Source organism: Callorhinus ursinus, unplaced genomic scaffold, assembly GCF_003265705.2.
Source record: "Callorhinus ursinus isolate GAN/ISIS: 27379988/994484 unplaced genomic scaffold, GSC_fseal_2.0 scaffold20, whole genome shotgun sequence".
Lineage (NCBI taxonomy): Eukaryota > Metazoa > Chordata > Mammalia > Carnivora > Otariidae > Callorhinus > Callorhinus ursinus.
In genome coordinates this window covers 29,016,634-29,040,507 of record NW_027397082.1, presented here as the reverse complement: position 1 = coordinate 29,040,507, position 23,874 = coordinate 29,016,634, and the positions used below count along the sequence as shown (strand labels likewise).

General features: G+C 55.4%; 1 protein-coding gene across 2 annotated transcripts in view; it reads right to left on the bottom strand.

The window, feature by feature from the left end:
- RET (ret proto-oncogene) overlaps positions 1–23,874 on the bottom strand; it is a 56,701-nt gene that overhangs the window by 21,708 nt on the left and 11,119 nt on the right. The window contains exons 1-5 of one of the 2 annotated variants that reach the window (XM_025880631.2): positions 8,875–8,956; positions 6,076–6,342; positions 4,019–4,306; positions 1,563–1,807; positions 181–376 (exon numbers count right to left, since the gene is read on the bottom strand). In XM_025880631.2, the coding sequence (XP_025736416.1) occupies positions 181–376; positions 1,563–1,807; positions 4,019–4,306; positions 6,076–6,274 (928 nt within the window). In that variant the 5' untranslated portion in view covers positions 6,275–6,342; positions 8,875–8,956. Of the gene's footprint in view, positions 1–180; positions 377–1,562; positions 1,808–4,018; positions 4,307–6,075; positions 6,343–8,874; positions 8,957–23,874 lie in introns of those variants that run through there. The other variant, XM_073904468.1, reaches the window with a different exon arrangement.

Below are 23,874 nucleotides of genomic sequence, written 5' to 3'. Positions count from 1 at the left end.
TGCGTGTGTGCGTTTGTGTGTGTGGGGTGGGATGTCTGTGTGTGTTGCGTATACATGTGTGGTATGTGATATGCATACAGAGTGTGTGTGTGTGTGTGTGTGTGTGTGTAGGGTGGTTGGAGAAGAGTGGGCTGCCGGTTCCCTGGGGGGCCCAGCCAGGCCATGCCTGGCCCCTCTTACTGTAGTCATGCACAGTTGCCCGCACAAAGCTGCCGTTGGCCTGGGTCAAGGTCTCGTTGGGTGAGTGCTCGACACGGAATGTCTGGAGGGCCCAGGCATCCCCAGGGAGTAGTGTGCTTGTGTATCGCCTCAGCAGCTCCCCAGATGCTGGCACCACATCTGCGTCGAAGACACGTATTGTGGCCACCACAGTGCCCTGTGGAAAACAATGGGTGTTAGTCAGAGCTGGTGAGAGGGACCCCTCAGAGACCCTGCAGGCTGAGACCTCCGGAGGGCACATGCCCCACAGGTGGACCAAGTGTGTGCAGTCAGAGCGGGTTCTAGGGACAGACTGACCTGTGTTAGAGTTCCTATGGGGTCCCTTGCCAGTCTAGCCCAGTCACCCTCCCTGGGCCACTGTGCCTCACCTGTGCAACAGGTATGATAGACTTCTACAGACTTCCCATAAGAATGGATTAAAGCAGATGCCCAGGTGCTCCACTGACAGACTTCACCAGGTCCCACAGACAACAGCAAGCTGGGCCCCACAGGGTGGAGTTAGCTCCCTGTCACATAGCGATAGATGACAAAGCCAGATCCAAGTCCGCCCAGGTGTACGCCAGAACATTCTCCTCCAAACACCTTCTATATACCAGGCTGGAGGGGATCACGAGGAAAGTTCTGAGCAGTCACAGGGCATCTTTGCTTTCGCTGCTAACCAGACTCCTTGTTGTCACCCCAAGGCAGCTCTTCAAGCTTATGCGATCTTTACCAATAAGATGTGCTTTCCTCCTGACCGCCCATCCACCAAACCAGCACCTGGGTTGCCCAGAGACCCAACCACACGTCTCCCGTTGCGCCCCTGGCCAGCGGGCTGCAGGACGGCCCAAGGCCCAGCAGGTGGCAGTCACGCTCCACCTGCCGGACCGGAGCCGGGGCGGGCCGAGGTGGGCGGGGCCGTGCTGGGAGATCCCAGCCGGAGCCACTCCCGGTCTTGCGGCACTGCTGGGCTACCCTCCAGGAGTCTCTCTGACCCTCCAGTGAGGGCTGACAGAGGTGGAAGGGGCTGCCCTCCTGGCAGCTGTCCTCTCCCCCTCTCCGATGCGCGCCTTTGGCCTTGCCAGCCTGGTCAGACTCATGCTAGGCACCCGGGGTCCCCGGACACTCGTCGGGGGCCCGCTGGGCTGACCTCCCCTCTCCTCCTCCCCTCGAGACACGCAGAAAGCCCCAACACACAGCTCGGCGAACAAATGAAAGACAAATGGCTGGAGGGATGCTCAGCCACAGGGCTGGATGGCTAGACGGACAGCTCAACAGACCAAGAATAAATGGTGGACGGAGTGGCAGACACCCAACAGATGGACGACAGACAACAGACAAGCACAGTGGTGGCAGATAGGCACCTCCTTCCTCTTGAACTCCACCACAGCGCTGGCGGTGTCGAAGCCCCCAAGGAAGGTGGGCGCCGAGTCGTCCTCATCGTACACGGTCACGGGGAAGGGCACCATCACCACCTCCTCTTTGCGCGCACCGACGCGCACCGTGCACGCGGCCACCAGCTCATACTTCTCCCGCAGCTCGCGGTCCAGGGCCCAGCGTGTGCTCACCTCCAGGCTGTCCGGGGCGCAACGGAAGGGCAGATTCTCACCTACACACCAAGCAGACCAGGAACCCCAACATGACTCCCGGGGCAGGGAGCAGGGTGAGCTGCCTTTTTCAGGGGCCTGCCAGGAGACGCTGCAGGGGAGGGTGGCCTCTGTGGGTCAGAGTTGGGGCGCATGCTGGCCCTGCCCTGAGCTCTTCCTCCCTGGCTCCAGATTGGAGGGGGGTGGGGCACAGAGCTCCAAGCACTGGTTGGCAGTGATGACTGTGCACTAATGAGCTCTCCTGGGCCTGCCAGTTTCACTCGGGCTGATGGGGAAGCTCGGGGAACCCGAAGGCCTGCATCAGGTCTTCACCCTGATGACCTAGGGAGGGCTGCTCATATCACTTCCCCAACCTTGCCTCCCCTGATGGGGATGGGAGTGTGGGGGACACCAGCTCAACCAGGCTGTAGGCCCAGAGATCCAGCTCCCAGCATTGGCTGGCTTTTGAAAAAAATAGTTATGCAATTTTAAAATTATGGAAATAATACGTGCTCGTTTTAGAGAATGTGAGAAATAAAGCCACTATTCCACCATATGAAAACAAACATGGTGGACATTTAGTGTGTGATTTGAAGTTAACACACAAATATTTCCAACTGCCTTTTTTGCATGCCCGCTTTATACCCCCTGGCTGTGTGACCCCAGATTGGTTGTTCCACCTCTTTCTGCCTCTGTTTCCTCACCAGGGGACGGGCTAGATGAAGGCTAACATGCTAGCTCCCCACCAGGCCCTACTGTATGGTCAGTGACTCGTATATCTTCCCACAACCTGGTGAGGGGAGGACCAGTCAGGATAGCACACTCTTCAAAGCAAGCCTGTTCTGAAATTCATCTTCTAGGAATAACTCAGAGAAGGGGGAAATGCTGATGGCTTGAGGGTCAACACTGACCACCCCCACAGCCAACCACAGAGGTTACGTCAGTTCCACCCAGCAGGAAAGAGAACGTCCCTCGGTCCCTCACATCAGCGCCACGTATTACATTACATGTGGGAAATGCTTATCATATAATGTTTCTCTCTGTTTATGGTTACAAAAACATGCTCAACAAAATTTAATTACTCAATCTTCACGAGGAAGCGCAGCTTTCTAAACCCGATGTTTGGCTGACAATCTTGCACAAAGACATTTATCCCTGCTGCAGGGCAAAGGTAAGGATCCTGGGGGAGTGGATGTCTCCTTTTCTCTCCTGAGATTTTCTTTAACATCATTACCATGTGTGTGCGATAAACCTGGTGCAAATCCAGGTTCCACTGCAGTCTACCTTCTGTGTCCCAGTTCCTTGCTTTTAAATATTTCAGTGGTGCCTCCTGTCATCAGTCTGCCCGGGTGCCTTCTCTCACTTCCACTGGGATTCACCTCCTGGTCCCCCCTTGGCCAGCCTCCCCAGGGCCATCTTGTGGCTCGGTCGGCTGCCCTTGCAGCTGCTCAAGCAGAATCCTAGAACCAAGCTGGCTCCCTCTTTCCCTCAACACCCATGGCCAACTCATCCAGAAATCCTGCTGGATCTTCCTTCAAAACATGCCTGGAAGCCACCTGCTCCGCGCTGCCTTGTGGCTTCCACCCTTCTTCCAGTTTCCATCCTGCTGCTCAGGGATTTCTCAGGTAGCCTCCTGTTTCCTTGCTTCTACCCCACGCCGCCCTGTACCGGATCATTCCTAGCACAGCAGCCAGAATAATCCTTTAAAGGTAAGTCAAGGCTTGTCAATGCCACCCCCTACAAGCCTTCCATGACTCCCCAGTCCCTCAAGGAGAAACTCTCAGGAACTTCTCTGTTCTCATGGGCCCCTGGTCCCCCCACCCAGCTACCCAGGGGCCCCACTGCAGCACTCTCAAAGGGGCTAGCCCAGCTTGCCTGGTGCCCTCCCACCTTTGCTCCAGCACCGCCCTCCCTAGCCATGAGTTAGAAGCCTGTAGTCTCCACCACTCCACATCCTTGGAGCTTTACGTCCCAAACAGCAGTTCCAGAGGCCACCCCAGGGGAATGGAGGCTCCAGGCAGGCAGGATTTTGACTTGTTTAGTTCACGGTCACATCCTTAGCCCCTAGAACCGTATTTGGTTCATGACAAGCACACAAGAAGTATTTCTGGAATACTGAATGAACGAATGGTGTGGTGGTGACGAGTAAGCCAGATGGCTCATGTCAAGGGCTGGCAGGGCTGTGCCTGGCACCGAGCAGACACTGAGGGGGGCCCTACGAAGCCAGCACTCACCTTCTAGGAGCCTGTAGGACACGCTGATGTTGGGGCACAGGAACTGCACAGGCAGCAGCCGGAATTGGTGGAAGGTGCCAGGAGGCCTGTTCTCTCTGATGCGGAAGGAGACACTTGTTTCGGGAAAGCAGAGCTCCCGGGGTTTGAGGGAACCGCAAGCCGGGAAGGAAGTGTTGATGAAGGAGAAGTACACCCGGGCACAGCCTGGCCACTGGCACTCGCCCTCACGCAGGGACGCGGACAACAAGAAGACCTGGAGGTAGATGGTGAGCACAGGGAAGCCGCCATCTGCAAAGAGAGAAGTCAGGCTTGGTGGGGCACCAGCCACACCCGCAGGTGGTGGGGAATGGAATGGCGAAGGGGCAGGAGCTCCAGGGTTGGTGTAAGGCCCAGTCCTCTCCGTTGTCCACAGGGCTCCACTGGGCTCTCGACCCTGGCCAGCCACCTTCCACTTGCCCTGAACTGCCCTAGACCTGGGGTCTGTCTCTGCTTCAGGATCTCATGGTTTTACTCCCTCTGCCTGGGGGTGCCTCACAGGCCCACCCCTCGTGTCATTCAGGTCTCAGCTCAAATACCACTGCCTCAGGTGCGCTGAGCACTGGGGTCTATTGTCCCCCCTATTTCTCCCCACCAGCCTCTGGCACATCACTGCCCCCTCAGAGGGGTGCCCTGAGTCCCAGGTCTAACAGCAGGTAGAGCACTTCCCCAGGCTGGCTGCATGTGGGGGCTCTTCACCCTCCCGAGGGACTGTCCTCCTGGAATGCCTCTGCAGAGACACACCCATGGACAGACTTCCCCAGCTCCTGGAGGGGGAATTTCCAGCAAACTCCATCATGGAAGCTTTCTTCAACAAGGTCTGGATCTCTGTGAGAGTGATGGAGACTCTTCCTGGGCCCTCTCTCTCAGCCCTATAGTGGTTGCTCCCCCACATTTGCTCTTCCCATATTCAGAGTTCTCTTGCTTCTTCCTAGCCTGTCCTTTGGTGCTTCAATCTCCGGTTGTAGTTAAGCATTTTCTAGACGAACCTGCCCTGTTCCAGTTACTGTGTGGTTTCTCTCCTGACGGGACTTAACAGGTGCAATCATGAACAGAACAGGCCTCCCGGGAAATGTGGACCCTCGGCAAATTCCACTCTGGCCTCTACCCCTGGAAACCTAGTTTAAGTTCCCCACAGGGGCTTGGGATGGAAGCGGCAGCAACCAAGTACAAGCAGAACCAAGACCCATCTCAGATGCCACCTCCAGAACTGGGGGTGCCCTGGTGGCGGGCTCTGTCATGTGACCTTGGCTTTCCTTGGCAGACAGGGGTGCAGTCATTCTGCCCCTGCTGGGCAGTGCGGCCCACTCTGCATTCATAGGCATGCCACAGGTCTCTTGCCCTCTTGAGGGGGCTCAGGGCCGGTGTGAGGGTGCAGTGAGGCCATGTCTTTGGAGGAGATGCTTGGAGGTGGGGAGCTATTGGGTATGCGATCACCATTTTGTGCCACAAGGCAGAAAGCTGCTCCACTCCCCAGTATCAGGGTCACATGTGGCCTTCTCTCTGCTCTGACTCCTGCTCTGAGGAGGCTGGCCAGGTCTTCCTTCCATGCTACTTTCCTCCCTGGCACCAGGCCTGAGTTCCCACTGGGTACCGAGGGCAGCCTGCTGCTGATGGGAAGACAAGCTTTCCGTGGAACTGCTACTTCACTAGAAAGTTCCAGGTCATTTGCTAAATCAAAACTTTCCAATTGTTCCAGCCCCTCTTAAGCCCTCTCTTGTAACCCCAAATCCTATACACCCAAATGGAAAAGGCATCTAAGTCCAGCATGGAGAGAGCACCCGATCCTTTCCAAGGGTTCTCCAAAATCCTAACAGACTCAGAAGGCCCAAGGGTCATCAGCGGCCCCCAAACTCATCCTGGTATCCTGGCCAGGCTGGACAGAGAGGCAGGCCAGCCTCACCTCACCCTTCACTCTTACACAGCAGGGATTGCCCAGGAACCACCCTCTTGAGCCTCACTGTGGGTGTGATGTGGGCTGTGGGAGGAGAAGACAGGGTGGGGTTAGGCGGCTCCCTTACTGCGGATGCTGAGCTTCTCCCAGGCGCTGTGATCTAGGCTCCGGTTAAGGTAGAGAAGGCCTGTGTCCTCCTCGATGCGGATCCAGTCGTTCTCATGCAGCCTCGCACGGTAGGCGATGCCGTAGAGGTGCTGGCTCAGGCGGAAGCTGGGCACCTCCTCAGGGACGTCCCGCAGGGCATGGACGTAGAGCAGGGGCATGCCAGCTGGCTGGTCCACATACAGTTTCTCCCAGTAAGCATCCCTAGAGAAGTAGAGTCCCAGCGGAGCTGCAGAAAGCAGGGAAGTGTGTGAGCGAGGGAGGAATGACGATGTCATGAGCAGGCCTCCCAGGTAGACCAGTACTCTTCAGGAGCTTTATTTCACACTTTGATAAAAACTTCTTTGTGGACCCCAAAATTTACTAACTTAAAATTCCAATCTAGCATGAGTAATAGTTTATAAGCAAAATTGTATGCAATTTCCTTGTTCTGAAATTGTAAGAAAGAAATCTCACCCTCCATAATTTACAGGATTAAAGACTTTCATACAGAAATAAACAATAAAATTCTGATCTGAGTAGGGCTTTCTCACTTGTAGACCTAAAAAGATATAGCACACACCTATCTGTGTATCTAAAAACAAGCTGCAAACGGACTGCCTTAAAACAGAAAAGGAAAAGAGAGGAGGAGGCAGTATAAAACACCTGCAAAATCGTCCTCAATTACCCAAGTTTGATAAGCCTGTGAACCACACAGAGCTGGGAGTTCACTCAGGTTCCTCAGAAAATCACCTGGATCCAGAGTTTTCGAGTGTACACAATGACACCATGCAAGCAGGGCAGGCAAGAGTCACCAAAAATGAAGGAGGGCACTTTATTGATTTATTCATAAGATTTACTTATTTGAGAGAGAGTGTGCATGTTGCGGGAGGGGCAGAGGGAGAGAATCTCCAAGCAGATTCCCCGCTGAACGAGGAGCCTGTACCCGGGCTTGATCTCATGGCGCACGAGATCATGACCTGAGCCAAAACCAAAAGTTGGATGCTTAATCAACTGGGCTACCCAGGCGCCCCTGAACCAGGGCGCTTTATAAGAGCAACAAATCTTTATTTATTTATTTATTTACTGGAGGTTTATTTATTTATTTATTTGACAGAGAAAGAGACAGCGAGAGAGGGAACACAAGCAGGGGGACTGGGAGAGGGAGAAGCAGGCTTCCCGCTGAGCAGGGAGGCCGACGCGGGGCTCGATCCCAGGACCCTGGGAACATGACCTGAGCCGAAGGCAGCCGCTTAACCAACTGAGCCACCCAGGTGCCCCAAGAGAAACAAATCTTTAAAGTTAAACATACTCCGACCATTTGACCCAGAAATCCTACTGAATGTATCCAGGAGAGGAACACATATGTCCATCAAATGACCTATTCACAAATGGCAGGGTTATTCACACAGCCAAGAACTGGAAACAGCCCAGATGCCCTTCAACGGGTGAGTGGATAAGCAAAGGGTGGTTTTCACCCCATGCAATCTTATGCTGCAATAAAAAGGGATGGACAATTGATACACACGACAACCTGGAAGGATCTCACAGACATCATGACAAGTGGAAGAAGCCAGGCAAAAAAGAATACACATGGCATGATTCCAGACTAACTTTAGGTAACAGAAAGCAGATTTGCTACCTGTTAGGGGTGGAAGGAGGCAAAAGACTAGGAAGGACAGGAAGGAATGTTCTGGGGGATGTAAAAATTCCACATCCTGATAACAGTGTGGGTCATGTGGGCACATACATTTGCTGCCAATGTACAGATAAGAGTTGTGCATTTCAACTTATGTAAATTTTCCCTAAAAACCTGATCACTGAGGGACTGTGGATAGAGCTCTGATTGCCACAAGGAAGACGATGTGGACCATGGCCCCACTACTCTGCTGACTTTGTGTAAGTTCAACATTTTTCATAATAAAAGGTTTTAAAAAATAGTAAGAATTTTCAAGAAGCTGGATAAATAGGCGAATGATGCTTGAAAAACCACTAAAACCCTGTCAACACTCTATAATGCACAGAAAGTACCCAACATACAACACAAACATTAGAACCCATGTATTCGCTCACATGAAGCCAATTTCTTTTTTCAATCAGCTTGTTTCCACCTAGACCCCACTCTTTTCATAGCTGTCGGGGTGAGCAGTCGGGCCAGGCTGCACCAGCAGAGGGGTGATACCCCTGGCACCGCCTCGGTCCTCAAGGACATGTTTGGGTATGGGAAACAATCAAGTGCCAACTGGAGTCAGGGGGAGACCACAGGGAAGACCTTTTTAGATCTCGAAGCGGTAAAACAGTAAGCGAACAGGAAGGCTGCCTGCACTGTGGAATGTTTTCCAGGATGACTTCAAAAGGCAGCCAGACTGTGAGTGCCAGCTTGGGGGGAAGCGTGTGCTTGGCCCAGTCTGCTCCCTGCCAGACAGGCCTGGGCTGGGAAGGCGCAAGGGGGAGAGGGAGGGAGAGGGAGAGAAGGAAGGGAGGGGGAGAGAGAGAGAGAGAGAGAGAGAGAGAGAGAGAGAGAAGGGAGGGAGAGAGGGAGAGAAGGGAGAGAGATGCTTTGGTCAGGGCCAAAGGCCTGGCCCTGCACACCCCGCACTCAACACAGAGATGGAGGGAAGTGGGGGTGTGGGTGGAGGAACGACAACACTTATAATGTGGCCTTTCGGACCTCTGGAAATCTCCTCCCGAGGACAGGTGTCCCTGGAGTGGGATCTAGAATTACTCAGTCCCTGTGGGTGCAGTTCAGGGAGGGGCAAGCCAGGACCTCCAAGGAGCCTACCTTGTGCTCTGAGCTGAAGTTTCTTGGGGGAAGGATCCACTCCAAAGTGTCACACTGGCTGCCATTCAAGGGGGAGGGAGCTAATGGAATGCAATGAAGTCACACTGGGGAACTCTGGGGTGGGAGTGCCGAGACCATGCCTCCCCCACCCTGGGGTCTCACCTGCAGACACATGGGCAGGAGCTGCCTGAATGCCACCCTTCTCTTCCCACAGCCTCCCCGCTGGCCCAGGAGGACATAGGTTCTCAGATGCATTCAGGGCTGACCTCCTTGGGATTTAGCAGCTGATGCTACAAGGGACAGGAGTGCAGCTCAGAGGGCTGTGCTGGCCCCACAGGGCCACAAGGCTGGCTGGTCTCTTGCTGCCCCTGTCGAAGGGCCGCTGACGGCGCCAGCACAGGGCTGAGCTGAGTGATGGGCCATGGCTGACAGGTCCTCTGAGGGTCCCTGCACACCTGGGATGCATTCCAGAGGCTTGCATGTCCCAGGAGAGGCACCCACACTCCCCACAGTGTGGAGCCCCAAAGAGGACCCTACCAACTCATCAAGTCATGACTCAGACAAAGAGAGGAATGCTCCCTGTGGGTGAGGAGACACCCACAGGGAGGGGACAGTGGTAGGGGAGTCCCAGATGGGGCTTGGCAGCCACCCCCCAACAACAGTGTGTCAGAGCCTGCTCGGTGCTGCCTGGCAGGGTAACTCCTGGCTTGCTCTCCTCAGCTGGGCCGTCCAGGGTCCCCCACAGAAATCTTTTATTACAGGGGCTCCCAACCCACCATGGCAGCATCTCAGCACGGCCACGTCCTGGACGGCAGGCTCAGAAGGGGGATGAGAGCCAGGCCCAGCACTGCGGCTCCACCAAGGGCCTGAATCACGAGCAGCGGCCCAGCTTCCTTGTCCTCCAACATTCCCCGAAGGCTCCACAAGTCAGAGCATCCAGCAAGAGCTCTGGGGGAGGGACTGAGTGGGGGGCTGCCAGGGAAGGCGATGCTCACTGCCCCATGGACAGGAAGAATGACTCATGACTCTCTTCCCCCACCCCCACCCCGTCCTGACCGCACAACCTTCGGAAGGGGCTGGCCCCCTGCAGTGCTGCCGCCTCTCAAAGGTGGAGTGTGGGGTGAGCACAGCCCGGCTGGGTGGCTCTGCGAGGCAGCACAGCACAAGGCCAATCCCCCATGCACACACACTGACCTTTCATCCTCTCCACAGGCCCAGAGAGAGGCACCGTCAGGACCACTGCTCTGCAAACAGAGACACTGAGGCGGAAAGAAAGTCATTTGTTTGCTCAACAGCGCACACACAGACAGCAAAAGAACTGGAATTTGTAAAGCAGGGTTCCAGAGAGGCACATCCTTCACCAGCCCACTCACCTCCCGGGGCCCCTACAGCTGCCATGCTCTTGGGCCCCCACTGAGGTAGCCCTGCCTGCTGGGACATGCTTTGTTCCCCTACAAAGCCCTGAGCAGTGACTGAGGCTCCCGGCAAGTCAAGAATACCGGCTCGAGGGGGAAGGCAGTCCTGATGACTCACCAACTCTCTGGGCAGCTTGGCATTTCCGGGCACAAAAAGGAGGAGAGACTAACATCAAGGGGACTCACAGGGTGGTGGCCAGGGGCAGCCTGGGCTTGTGACACCAACACCAGCTAAGGAGGGGGCTCAGCCAAGACAAGTGCTGCCAACCTCCTCAGCACCCTGGCAGAAGGGCACGCGCCAATCACTCATGATCTGAGAGGCTGCCGTTGGGACTCAACTCCTGGAGCTGCAGGAACACTGCTGGGTCCACGAGATTGGGCACAGACCAGGGCAGCCCATGTCTTCCAGAGCCCGTGTCACCAGGCCACCAGCTTTCCTTGGTGTGTTTGACCCCTCCACGGAGAGATGAGGTCTGCCTTCTTGCCCCCAGAGGCCCAGCAAGGGGATGCTGCATGTCAACAGAGCTTACATCCTGAGAGGCAACACTGCTTCTGCTGGCGCTTTCTCTCAGGACACACATTCCTGGCCCTGCTCAGCAGGGCAGAACCGAGTAGAACTTAGCTGTTCTTGGAGCCACTGTGGGAAGGGACTTTCGGGGTGGCTCTGGTGACACTTGGGGGCTGCAGAAGACAGGTCTTGTCAGGGGGAGATACTCTACCCACAGCACCCCACCTGCTGGGTAGGTAGGAGCAGCTCCAGAATTGGGCTCCCCTCTGGGAGGCCTCCTTGACTGCACACACTTTCAGTGGTACAGGGGCCAGAAGGTAGGATGGCCTGAGCTCCCAGAGCTCCCCACCCCCAAGCTGGTGCAGTTCCCACCACGCAGACCACATGTGCAGGAGAGAATGGGTCCTGCCTGCTCTCATCGCACAGAGCCCAGCCCTACAGGATCCGTGTGGGGCCCAGTCGATTGCTGCCAAAAGGGATTTGTGGGTTGGGCAATGATTGTGAGCAGAAACAGACTTAAATGCACTTAAGTACCTCCCAGGTGGTCCCTGTAGCCAGGCATGGCTCCCTTAATGCTCCTCAATGTCACAGACACTTCTAGATGGGAAGGCAGGGAACTGAGGAGGTGGGTGCAGGGCCGGCCTCTGGCGGGTATAGGCTAGGCGGTCCCAAAGGGCCCCACACTTGGTTTAATGCTCTGACATCACTGTTTTGAAATTCTTCACAATTCTAGAACAAGGAGTCCACATCATCATCCTACACTGGGCCCCACAAATGTTGCAGCCAGTCCCGGCAGGTGGATGAGGAGAGCCTGGGATGGGCCACTGGTGTCCACTTCCACAGGGCTGGGCAGCCTCTGCAGTCTGCTGGCCTCCACCGCGTCTCAGTTTCTCCAGCTGCGAATCAGAGGGGGGCATGCTGGGGACAGGAGCTGACAGAGCAGGTTGCAGACAGGCCTCGCCTTTGCACAGGTATGTATTATACAAAGCTCGTACTTCAGATTCACAGCTGCTGTGTGTGGATCCCCTTACTACCCCATTTCACAGTTCAGAATGCTGAGGCTGGGAGGTGAGAAGCCTTACAAAAGTCAGTCGGCTGGTGGTTCTGAGTCTCGGGGTTTGGTACACTGGCTAACAAAGTGGCAGTGGGAGTCAGGATGAGGGCAGACGCTGAGCCCACCAGGAGGCTCGCTGCTGGCACCTTTCTGCCAGGAAGGGCTGCCTGGCCTGTGGGCTCATACATAGCAGGACCTGCACAGCCCTCCCCATCCATACCTCCCACTTCAGAATGCCTCAGGGTGCCAGAATCCTCCCCCACACCTAGTCTACGGTTTCTGCCTGGGTAGGGTTGGCGCACATCACCCCCCAGTGGCACCCCATGGTCCTGGTTGCTCAGGTTGCTGCTATTGCATTGCAACGTGCTGCAGGGTGAGGAGCTGGCCTTTCCTCTCAGAACAGTGGGTCCCTTGCAGCTCATGGCACCCCTGCCCAAGGCTCAAGTCACTGCTCACGTTCAGGGAGACTCCATCTGCTCCCACCCCGCCTGACTCCGACAGGGAAAAAAGGTGTGGAACTAATGTTTGACAGGGGTGAAGTGCCGTCCTGCTCTGAGCAGGGCCTCGCCTGACATCTTGTTTACAAGCAAATCCACCACAGTGTCTGCCAGGTGGGTGGCGTGCTACATTCAGTGCACTTGGTCACCTGGCCATGGTTTTGCCTTTACCTCGGACCATTTTGTAGCCTGCAAAGGTCATTTCCGAGGCTCCACATTTGGTTGGCATATTTAATTTATTCGGATTTGGATACAGATGGAACCAGGCCCCCTTCGTTCAACCCTTCACAGGGCACATGTGCTCGCACACACTCATACGTGCACGCTCACATACACTCTGTCCCCTGTGTGCACATCCTTGGGCCCACACTGGACCCTGAGCTCCTTCCTTTGCAGTGAGCAGGATGCTGAGCCTTGCCGGAGGAGGTCACCGCAGATGGTCAAGGGCTGTGCTCCAGCCTCTGGTTGCTGTCCCTTGCTTTTTCGGGCTCCTGCCGCCTCGGGGCAGACAGCAGCAGAGAGGTGTGGGGAACATTCCGAGTGCTCCACCCCATCCACCTGCCCAAAGTGCACAGTCCCGTGGTGCCCGCACAGCCCACACCTGAGCCTGGTGATCACCTTCCCGCAGACCCATCCCCAGCCTTGGCTGCTCTGGTGCCCTGGAGGGTTGTCTCCAGCCGGCCCTGAGGCTGCAGGCCAGCCCCGGCCCTAGCAACCCAGCCAACTCTTCCAGACTCCAAAGAGTCTGCCAGCAGGCTCTGATCACAGCCTGGGGTGGGGGGGTTCTTCCCTGGGTGCCCTCAGCCTGAGGTGGCCCACGGAACTCCCCTGTGCCCACTGTTGTTCTCTCAACACATAGCTTAGTAAGTTATGTGAACCTCTCCTGTTTCCAGTGCTGTGTGAGGGCTGCATCTTCGGTGAGCCCATATTGATACATGCATCTCTCCTACACATGCTCACTCTCTCACACACACACGGTTACATACTCACACTTACACACTGGCCCACTCAGTGTAGAGTAGCGTAGTGGAGCCCGGTCCCAACTGTGGGCTCACCTGCACCAGCTCTCTGTGGTCCTGGCCACCCCTGGCCATTGGGGCCACACCCAGCTCACCAGAGGTGCTCCTGCCTTCCCTGTCACTCTCTGTGGTGGCGGTGCCGCCCTCTGACCACGCCAGTCCGGATCTGGCTGGGCACCCCTGGCCTGTGACCTCACCTCAGGGCCTGTCCCCCCCACGGCTATGAGCGCCAATGAGTCACACTCACCATGGCACACAGTCGCCCTGCCAGGGAAAGGCAGAGAGCCCCCAACAGCTAAACATGTCCTAGCACTGCAACAAGGAAGCTGGAATTCAGGGCTCTTCAGGAAGAAGAAAAAAGGTACAACGGTGTGATCTAAGAACGGGGTGGGGTTAGGGGTAGTGCCTGCAGGTGTGTGCAGGGCAGGCCCTTCCTGCAGAATCCACTCTCTGGACAGCCCTGGCTCCCGCCCTTGACGAGTGCCAGATTGCGTAGATGACAGTTTTATTATAACCCAGCAGAATCTCCTTAACAGACGATTTCCTAATGCCATAACTTTGCTGGGAATGGGAAACAGACCCCACCGACTTCTCCCCAGGGGCGGCCCCTCCCCCTGCAGGCCAGCTGTCCCTGTCGGGGGTCCCTCCAGCCCCAACGCCGGCGCTGGGCACTATCGCCCTCTCAGGACGTGGGGCCTGTCCACACCATGGCCCCTCCTCTCTAGCACGTTCACAGCTGCTCTTTATTCTAGGGGCATATTTGATACACACAAATGCATCATGCGCAACGCTTACACTGAAAGTAAATCCCACAGTGCACGGCCAGCCTTACCGGACACTCAGTACTGCTGCTGCCCTGTGCGGGCCCCCACCTTCCACTTCACCCCACTCACTTCAGACACGAACCCAGGGCTTGGGTTTCTCTTGCCTTTTCTTAAATTGTTTTTTAAATAAGCCTTCTACCTCATTCCTGGAAGGTACTTTTGCTGTGTAGAGAATTCTGTAGGAAAGTTATTTTCTTCTCTCAGTCCTTCAAAGGACTTTTTTTTTGCTTTTGTTGCTGCTTCAGAGAATCCTATACTCGTTCTACTTGTCACTCCTTGGTATTCTTTCTTCTCTCTGGCTGCTTCTAGGACCTCCTGTCTGGTGTTCTCTCCAGATGCACTACAATAAGCCAGTTTGCCAACCTCCTGGGCTCGTTTCCTCCCCCTTGCCAGCCCTCTGGATGGCAGAAGCTCCTTGTTTTCTCTCCTTGTTCCCTCCAAGCAAATGGCAGCCAGTCCCACAGCATTCATAACATGTGTTCATGAGCCTCTGTGCTGATGACTGCCACGTTCGCCAGCCCCGACCTCATCCTCGGTGTCGGGTGCGAATCTCCACCGTCTCGCCCCAGCCCCTCCCACGCTCCAGTCCACGTAGAGGAGGACCCAGGCCACCCATCCCTGCCTGCTCCTCCCATCTGCCCGCCCCAGTCAGGGTACCATCCACCTCACTGCTGAGGCCACACACCTCAGAATCACCCCGGGCCCTTCCGTCTTCTACCCCTCCCACCAGCCCACAGACTGCCCCCGGCCATCCCCCGTCCAAGCCGCCATGCTCCCATTCCTCCCTCACCTGGATGACACCACACTGCTCAAGGTGCCTTCCTGAGCCCACTCTTAACCCCACAGGCCACCGTGTAGAGCCCCCAGGGTCAGTCGGACCATGTCACCCTCTGCCTGAAGCCCTGTATTAACTGCCCATTGCTTGCAGAATAAAACACAACTTCTAACCAGGGGTGAGGCCCCAACTGTCCTCCCCCCAGCTAACCTCCTCCCTACTCTCTCGGGCACCCACCTTCCAGGCATATCAGCCAACTCACTACTATAAGCTGAAAGAACAGACTAATGAGTGGCCCAATGAAGGAACAAACCAATAAACACATGGGTTCATGAAGGGGGGGCACGCTGGAGACTTTTGGGAAATGGTTCAAATTTGGGATGAGAGAGGGGGTGGAGCTAAGATACTCTGGCTTGGTCTGATGGGCACTGGGAGCCACAGGTGGAGAGTCAGCAGCAGGATGAGCCAGAAGAGCCACACGGATGGCCCTCCTACGTTCACAAGACTCGTGAGGGACGTGCGGGGCCCTCTAGTGCACTAGCCATCTCGGGGAGGAGAGCAGTGGGTGCCGAGCAAACAGCCCCCAGGCTGAGAACAAAACCTCGGATCCCTGCTTAGGACATGACTTACTGGTGTCTGAGGAGCACTGCCAACTGGAGATGGTGGCCAGAATGGGTGTGCTCACTCACACACCCTCACCTGCACACACACACACGTGCGTGCATGCAGGGTCACCCTGCAATTACTATGCTTTGTCTCAGTGGGAGGCTCTGCTTTTACAAGGGATTATAATGTATCAGCTTTTAGGAAAAAAGTACAGATCAAATTTGCAAATCAAATTTATAAATAACAGATTTGGGGGGAGGCATAAAAGGGAATCCCAGTTTTTAAAATTAATTGTGGTAAAATACACATAAAATTTACCATCTTATTTATTTCAATTATTCTAATGTCCCAATGAGGACCCCAGTCACTGTGATCAGGGCAGTGCAGCCTCGGTTCCAGTCCTCCATTCCTTCTTCCCCAAATGCTGCCAGAGTGGGCAGCCTGTGCCACCACAGCCACAAGGCTGAGTGGCCTTCCTGGTGTGGGCTGGGCACACAGCAAGGGCAAGCTGGATAAGCCCGCACACAGGGAGGAGCAAGTGGGAATCCTGGCCCACAGTGGGTGCCTCAGCTTCACCTAATGAGCTCCGGGGCTCTCCATGTTCCCGAAGGTTGCGGGTAGTGCAGAGCCCAGGGCTCCCGGCTGCCTGTCTGGCCAGGAGCTCCACACACAGCTCAGCTCTCAGGGCCCACCATTGTCCTTCCAGCCTCAGTCCTCACTGTGTGGTTCATGACGGCGAAGGACAGGGAACCCAATGCGGGATGCAGTGTCTCCCCAGACACCTGTCATCTTGGGCCTTGGCTGGGAAACACGGATGGCAGCTTGGGAGAGCCGGTGGATGGAGAAAGAGAGACCTGGGGGCCAGCCCCTGCCTCAGAGATACCACTCTGCACACACAGGTACACCCTTCTACCTTTGTGAAAAGCTCTTCCTTGCACACCTCACCTGAGCTTTTGCTGTAGGCCAGGGACATCCCTCCCCCGCACTTGATGATGAGAAAAAGAAACCGAGGTTCACCTCTCACATTCATGGTAGAAGTGCAGTCAGCGCCCAGGTGTCCTGACCCTGCCCACAACATCCAGGTAGCCATCTGCCAAGAGTGGGGAAGGGGTCTGGGCATGGTTGAAGTCTGGGGCAGTGAGGTCAATGACTGAGGTCTACAGCCCAGGCAATGTGGGAGCTAGTAGCCCGGACTTGCCCTTTGTGCACAAGTCCCGGCCTTCTGCTCCGAGGGGCCCGGGCCCCAGGCCGCACCCTGCATGCACCCGCAGCCACCACCCACACGTCCACGCCCATCCAGGCCAGCTGCAGTGGCCTCACAGAGATGATGGACGTTCCTGCCCAAATGTGATTTCCCAGCTGCTGTTGAGTTAATCACCAGCCTCACGAGCAGTTCCTTCCGGCTTCTATGCAAAGGAAACTGCCAATTAGGTTACAATTAATTTCTTACTCAGGGCAAGGCCTGGCTGGAAAAAGACTGGCCACCCAAGTGGCCTGCCGATGACTGTGTGCGGGTCACCAGGCCCCCGTGGCTCCAGGACTCGCATGCCCCAAGGCCCCAGCTGACTTCCGGTGTGCTGGCCCCAGCCTGGGGGTGACTGGCCAGGACGTTATCAGCTGTGACCCTGGTGCCTCTTGCCTGGGGAACCGTCCCTCATGCACCCAGTGGGGCACTGTGACTCAGACTTATACAAATCTGTCACCCCACCTACCTTGAGCTCCCTGAACAGAGATGGTCCTGCCCATTTTTGTACCCCCCTGCCCCGTGCCCCAGCACTCCTTTTGTGTAACATTAACAGGCCAGACATCTACAGTGCATTTTCTGTGAGAGGTTCTGTTCTAAAGTACTTCACACGCATTGTTCCACTTAATTCACACAACTGCCAGAGGTGGGGAGGATTATGATGCCTTCTCTCTCTGCAAGAGAAACCGAGGCAGAGAGAGGTTAAAAGCGTCTTTTGCCCAAAGCCACTCAGAGAGTGAGCCAGGACTTAAGTTGGGTCCCGCCTGGGGTGGTGTGCGTGACCACCAACCTCTTCTGCTCAGTGACGGCCATGCACACACATGCAGAGAAGCCAGGGCCCTGGGCCCTGGGACTCTGGGCCACCTACCCACCTGCTTGCAGACCAGGCTGAAAATGCCATCGTAAATAACCATCCATACCTCCCTTAGCCTCTTCTAAAAAGCAGGTACGCCTAGAAGTCTGCTGGTATAAATTTATTAACATTTCAGTGAAATGGGGTGAAGCCCAGGTAAGTGTGACCGGGTGGGAGTCTGCTCAGGCAGTATCTGTCTGACATGGACAGACACAGTAATGGTTGCTGCATGCAGAGGGAGCACCTGGAAGGTGCCCATCGATGCTAGGGGCCCGACATGTCTATCTCTGCTGGATACAGAAGTGAGCCTTGAGGGATCCTTCCCTCCATCTTACTGGATCCTATTAATCACCAAATATTCGAAAAGGTGGAACCAGCAAGGTCCAGCTTCTGCACATGGATAGTGACCCATGACTTGTATCTCCTGGCGGGGAGGGGTCAGGGCAGTCCCTGGGAATGTAGCACCTACACGGGGTGACTGGGACAAAGGCACCTCCACGAGCCAGCAGCGGCCTGGCAGTCAGAGCAGGGCCTACTGGGACTGCTCTAGCTCGATGGGGGGCTAGAAGGCCGTCCTGTGGTCTGGATGTGCTTCCTTGTCAAGTCTGAGAAGAACAGAAGGGGCCCTCTCAAAGGAAGGCCCTTTTCCCAAGGGCTCTGGGAATAGGCCTGCCTTCCCGCCCCAAGCACACACTCCTTCCCATGTGGGGCGGGTTTGGGAAGTCACAGTGCTCCTTCTGGGAGCCCCCCCCAACTCCCTCCCTGCAGCTCTGGACCTGTTGCCCCTTCCTCCTGCTACTCCCCACTATAAGCAAGGGCAGGTACAGTCAGGTGAACAGCAGACGGGACCCCTGGCAGGGCCACCATGATCCCTGGAGCAGAAGCTGGGTTCTCTCTGGAGATGTGGGAAGCCTCAAAGAAGGCCTAAGGGTCTGCTCTGCTGGGAGGATCGAAGGAAGAGAGCTGGGTAAGCCTCTGAGAGAGGCAGGCTCAGCATAGCGTGGACCTGGGACCAAACCAGCCGGCAGGGCCTGAGGGCCCACTGCACACCAAGGGCTTTCCCCATCTATATGGTTTCCCCATCTATAAAATGACGAGGTTGCATCTGATGCTAAGGCTCCTTTTAATTCTGATTCCCCTACGAGTCTATGTGATGTCTGTGCAGAAGCAGTCACAGAATGAACTTCCTGACCAGGGACCAATGGCAGGATGGTGGGCATGATGGAAACTGAGGTGGGCTTTGACCAAGGTGGTTTCTGGGAGTGGGGCGTGGGCCATGGGATGGAGCGGCATTACAATCACAGGTGTCTTCCTAGACCACCAATGATGAGGCAAAAAGACACGAGCCTAGATCTGAAGGAGAGATTTTAGTGCAACACATGGAAACAGAAAGACAAGGGCAGAGCTGGGCCCAAGCCCACACTCCTTCACTGCCTCTCTGTGTAACCAGCGTGGCATGCAGTCTTTCCAGGTCGGTTCCCAGCTGTGAACCAGGACAGGCACTCCTCCTTGGAAGCATGGCTGGGACAGGCCAGGTACAGAGCACCTGCTGACAGAAGCCAGTTCTCTGTTCTCCCTCCTCCATTCTCCCTTGCCCACTCTGGAACCAGGTCTGCCTGGGGCCCACAAAGCCTTCCAGCTATGCCTCAGTCAAGGCCTGCCCACCCCCATGCCGCTGTGCCCAGAACTCCAGTCGCTTTTGGGTACAAGGGAGAGCAATGCCTCAGTTCACACTGCTGTCCCAGGAAAAAGGCTTCAAGGGACTGGCAGCATGACATCACACAGCTACAATTACGATAATCAACTTATACCGCATCTGCCTGGTTATTTTTAGACTCAGGACTGAGGTTGAGCAAGACAGGGCAGTCCTGGGTTCCCTGGCTGCTGAGTCCTGCTTGTCAGGTGGGCTGGGTGGGTTGCTGATTCCTGGCACCCTCCTTTCCCTGGTCCTTCACAAGGTGATCCCTGGGCATGGGCATCTCACACACAAGTTGTGACACCATTGCTTCTGGGGCATTCGAGCTTAACGTGGCCTCAGGGTCCAGGTCTTTGGAGAAGGTCCTCAGGGTCCCAATGGGGTTATGGTGACTCAGCCTCCCCCACCGAACATCCAATGAACCCACATCCTCCTTAAAAGGGATCTGGGGCTCAGACACTGAGAGAAATGTCACTGACATGATGAAATGCTAATGACACAAAATGGCTTCTCAGCAATACTTGGTGGAGGTTTGATATAGCGAGGTAAACCCAACAACAAAAAGACACTCCACCCAGTTAACACACGGGCAAAGGACCTGAATAGATATTTCTTCAAAGAAGATGCAAATGGCCAATGAGCACGTGAAAGATGTTCAACATCACTAATCATTAGGAAAACACAAATCAGGGGCACCCGGGTGGCTCAGTCATTAAGCGTCTGCCTTCAGCTCAGGTCATGATCCCAGGGTCCTGGGATGGAGCCCCGCATAAGGCTCCCTGCTCGGCGGAGAGCCTGCTTCTCCCTCTCCCACTCCCCCTGCTTGTGCTCTCTCTCTCACTGTGTCTCTCTCTGTCAAATAAATAAATAAAACCTTAAAAAAAAAAGGAAAACTCAAATCAAAAGTACAATGAGATACCACTTTGTACCCAGTACTCTGGCTATAATTAAAACAAAACAAAAATCCAGAAAATAACAAGTGATGTCAAGGATGTGGCAAATCAGAACTCTCACACACTGCTGGTGGGAATGTAAAATGGTGCAGCTGCTGTGGAAAACAATTAGGCAATTCCTCAAAAAATAAAACAGAATTACCGGATGGCCCAGCAATTCCACTCTTAGGTACATACCTAAGAAGACTGAAACCAGGGACTCAGAGATTTGTCCATGAATGTTCACAGCAGCTTTATTCACAATAGCTAAAAGGTGGAAACAATCTAAACGTTCATCAGTAGGTGAATGGATAAAGAAATGTGATATTTATATCCGATGGAATATTAGCCTTCAAGGAAATAAAATACGGATACATGCCACAATGTGCGCACACTTTGAAAACATGATGCTAAGAGAAAGATGCCAGATACAAAGGTCCATGTATGTGAAATATCCAATGTGGACCACCCCATAGAGACAGGACACAGAACACTGGTTACCACGGGCTGGGGGCGGGAATGCTAGGGGGCAATGCCTAGTGGCTAAGAGTTTCCTTTCGTGGCAATGAAAATGTTTTGGAACTACATAGCAGCAATACCTTTGCGACACCGTGAATGTACTCAACGCCAATGAACTGTTCACTTACAATGGGTGATTTCATGTTATGTGAATTTTACTTCACCAAAAAAAGCAAACTGTAATTATCTGCCACCCCTCCCCGCCCAGTCCCTGGGCCCAATGCAGGCCCTGGCTGTGCTGACCAGGAGAGCAGACGTGGAAGAGGTGGGGCTCAGGGGTGTGAGTCTGGAGAGGTGGCCCCCAAGAGCATATGCAGGTGCCCCCATGTGTGCCCTCCCCTCCGCCACGCTCTCCTTTGTACTCTGGGCCTCTCTTGAGGGAAGGGCCATGTGACGGGATTCCAGCCCACAGAACACTGGCAGAGTGCGGGGAGCCCCTCCGGGCCTAGCTCTGTGCCCCTCCCTGAGCACATGGCTGGGCATGGAATGGCTAGCAGGATGCACCACCAGCAGGAGACAAATGGACTGTGTTGTCATTGAGACTGTGGGAGTTTCTGTTACCGAGTACAGTCTCACCTGCCCTCAAAGATACGAGTGAGTGGGAAGCAGGGCAGCAAAGACTATTTGAATGGCTTCTCACTCAAGACCCTGCAAGGCTCTGTGGAGTCATGTCTGTGGTCCTTCTGGACGAGTCTCTTATGAAGACCACACTCTGGGTTGCCTACCTGATAAGGCTCATCCCTCCGGTGGCAAAGCATGTCCCCCCAGCGCTAAATGCACATTAAGTCTGCTTCCACCGGCGAGGAGGTGCAGGGTGGCTACTCCAGGGACTAAGCGCCTGCTGGAACAGTGCCCTGCTCCCCGACTCCACCTTTCCTTCTCCCCAGAAAGGACAGAAAGCAGTAGATGCCCCACAGCCAATGTCAGAAGGGCAGGATGGGGGAACAGGCAAGGAGAAAACCTGCACCCACCCAGGGCCAGCCCCAGCTCTGTCTTTCAACATTTCGCTGTGTTCTGTGCCTTGCTTGTTTCACTGGCAAGAGAAATTTAAGGAACAAACTCACGAGACTCTCTTAGCTGCCTGCCGTTACTCTGTATACCCCCAAGTCAACCCCCCCAACACCCCCCCTCAGGTCCTGGTACACAGAGTGCACATTTTCCCCAGTGTTTTCTAGGCCATTAACTAAATTTTAGGAAATCGCATTTTTCTCCCTTTCGAAAAGAGTGAGAATCACTGGAATTTTCTGGTGATCACACGGACACCTAGGGGGCGCTGGAACCAGCTTTGATGGCCAGTACCCTGCTGGGAGATTTCTGATTTATTTTAGAAGCAGAGTCCTGTCTCCCATCAGAGAGCAGGTCAGGCTGGTGCTTGGGGCTGGGCTAAGAGCTTCGACTCCCCTGTGCCACCCCCCCCCCACCAGTGGGCCACATGCTGCCTTTTAAGCACTTCTTGGATCCCTGGGCCCTAAAGAACCCAGACATCAGCACCCCACGTCACATAAGAGCAAAGGCCCAAGATGGCAATGAGGGGCAGCTGCCGGCGCCTAAACTTGGGAGGGGGACTGGGGCCCCAGGACCTGGGCCTACAGGGGCACAGCATCTCCCCTGAGCTGGGCCTGGAACGGGGCCCTGCCTGTCACAGAACCCCAGCCTTGGGCCCACTGGGCTTTGAGATTGTCACGGAGAGCTTGAACCAGCCTGCCCACAGGGGCACAGGGGACTTTTCTGCAGAGGTGCCCGGGCTGCTGTACTTTGTGGAGCCACTCACAAGGCAAAAGCAAACAGAGGTGTTTGCTCGGGGCTGGCCACCTGCTCTCCTTGGGGGCCCAGGTGGCACCCAAACTGCCTCTCTCAAGGTCCTACTGGGGTCGTCTACCCCACAACTGCATTTCCCGGGGGCAGCAGCTCCAGTGGGGGAGGAGCTGAGGGAGCGACGGCACATCGCTGCCCCCCCTTGTCCCGCTGCCTCCTTGCCCAGAGTCTCAGAGGGAACAGTGCAGGGGCCCCACTGGTTTCACGGCTCCAGTCTCAGGGACGAAGGGAGGTCCCAGAAGCTCCTCCAACCACACTGCTGTGAAGCCTGAGCTTGACAGGAGCCCAGGCCTTGTCTGGTCCCAGAGCTTAGGAAAGGTGGACAGTAGGAACACTAGACAGGGAGGGAGGGCAGGGAGGCCCAGTCTACAGGGCTCCCAAGTGTCCTGGAGCATTGGCCCAAAGACGGCCTCATCTGCTAAGGTTTTCTGAGGTGAGGTGGAGCCCTGCCTCCGAAGTCACAGCATCCCTTAAAGCCCCAAATATGAGGCCCAGATTGGTATGTTGGGGTGGTGAAGGGAAAGCCAGGGGGGCTCTGGGAGGCCTGGGCATTCCCAGCCCTTCAAGCCTCCCAGGGGCACCCTCCCCAGGCCAGCAGAGGGCCTCCCGGGGTGTGGCCTCTGAGTTGTACTGATGCCCCAGCCTTCCAGGGGCTGAAGCGCCCCCACCCCATGGAGCATGGACGAGGGCCCTCAGAGACCTATGGGAGGCTGAGGAGAGAGAGCAAGGGAATAGGAGGGAGATGGGCAGGGGGACCGGGTGACCCCCTGATGTCATCACCACATTGCAGCCCCTAGCCAGGAGGGTCACTTGCCTTTCTGGCTGCCCAAGGCCCTCTCCTACCCTGCCCCTTGGCCTGTCTCCCATTGAGCACCTCCTCTGAAATCACACACATGCATTTGGGAGAAGTGATGGCTCAGTGCTTCCTTTACTGCCTGACCCTCCCTGCACAGTGACAGTTCTGAGGTCAAAGGGCCCTTATGTTGTTTCCCAAGGGCATCCCCTGCCCTGGAGAAGCTCCCTAGCCAGCAGATGGTCCCTCAGGGAGTATGTGTGCATCACTATTCCTGTTACTGTTACTGTTAAATCACTCAGAGAAACAACTGCAGAAATGAGGAGGAGGACACAGAGAGGAGGAGAAGAACATGGGGAACAGGAAGACACAGGGAGGAGGAGGAAGACACAGGGAGGAGGAGGAAGACACGGGGAGGAGGAGGAAGACACAGGGAGGAGGAGGAAGACAC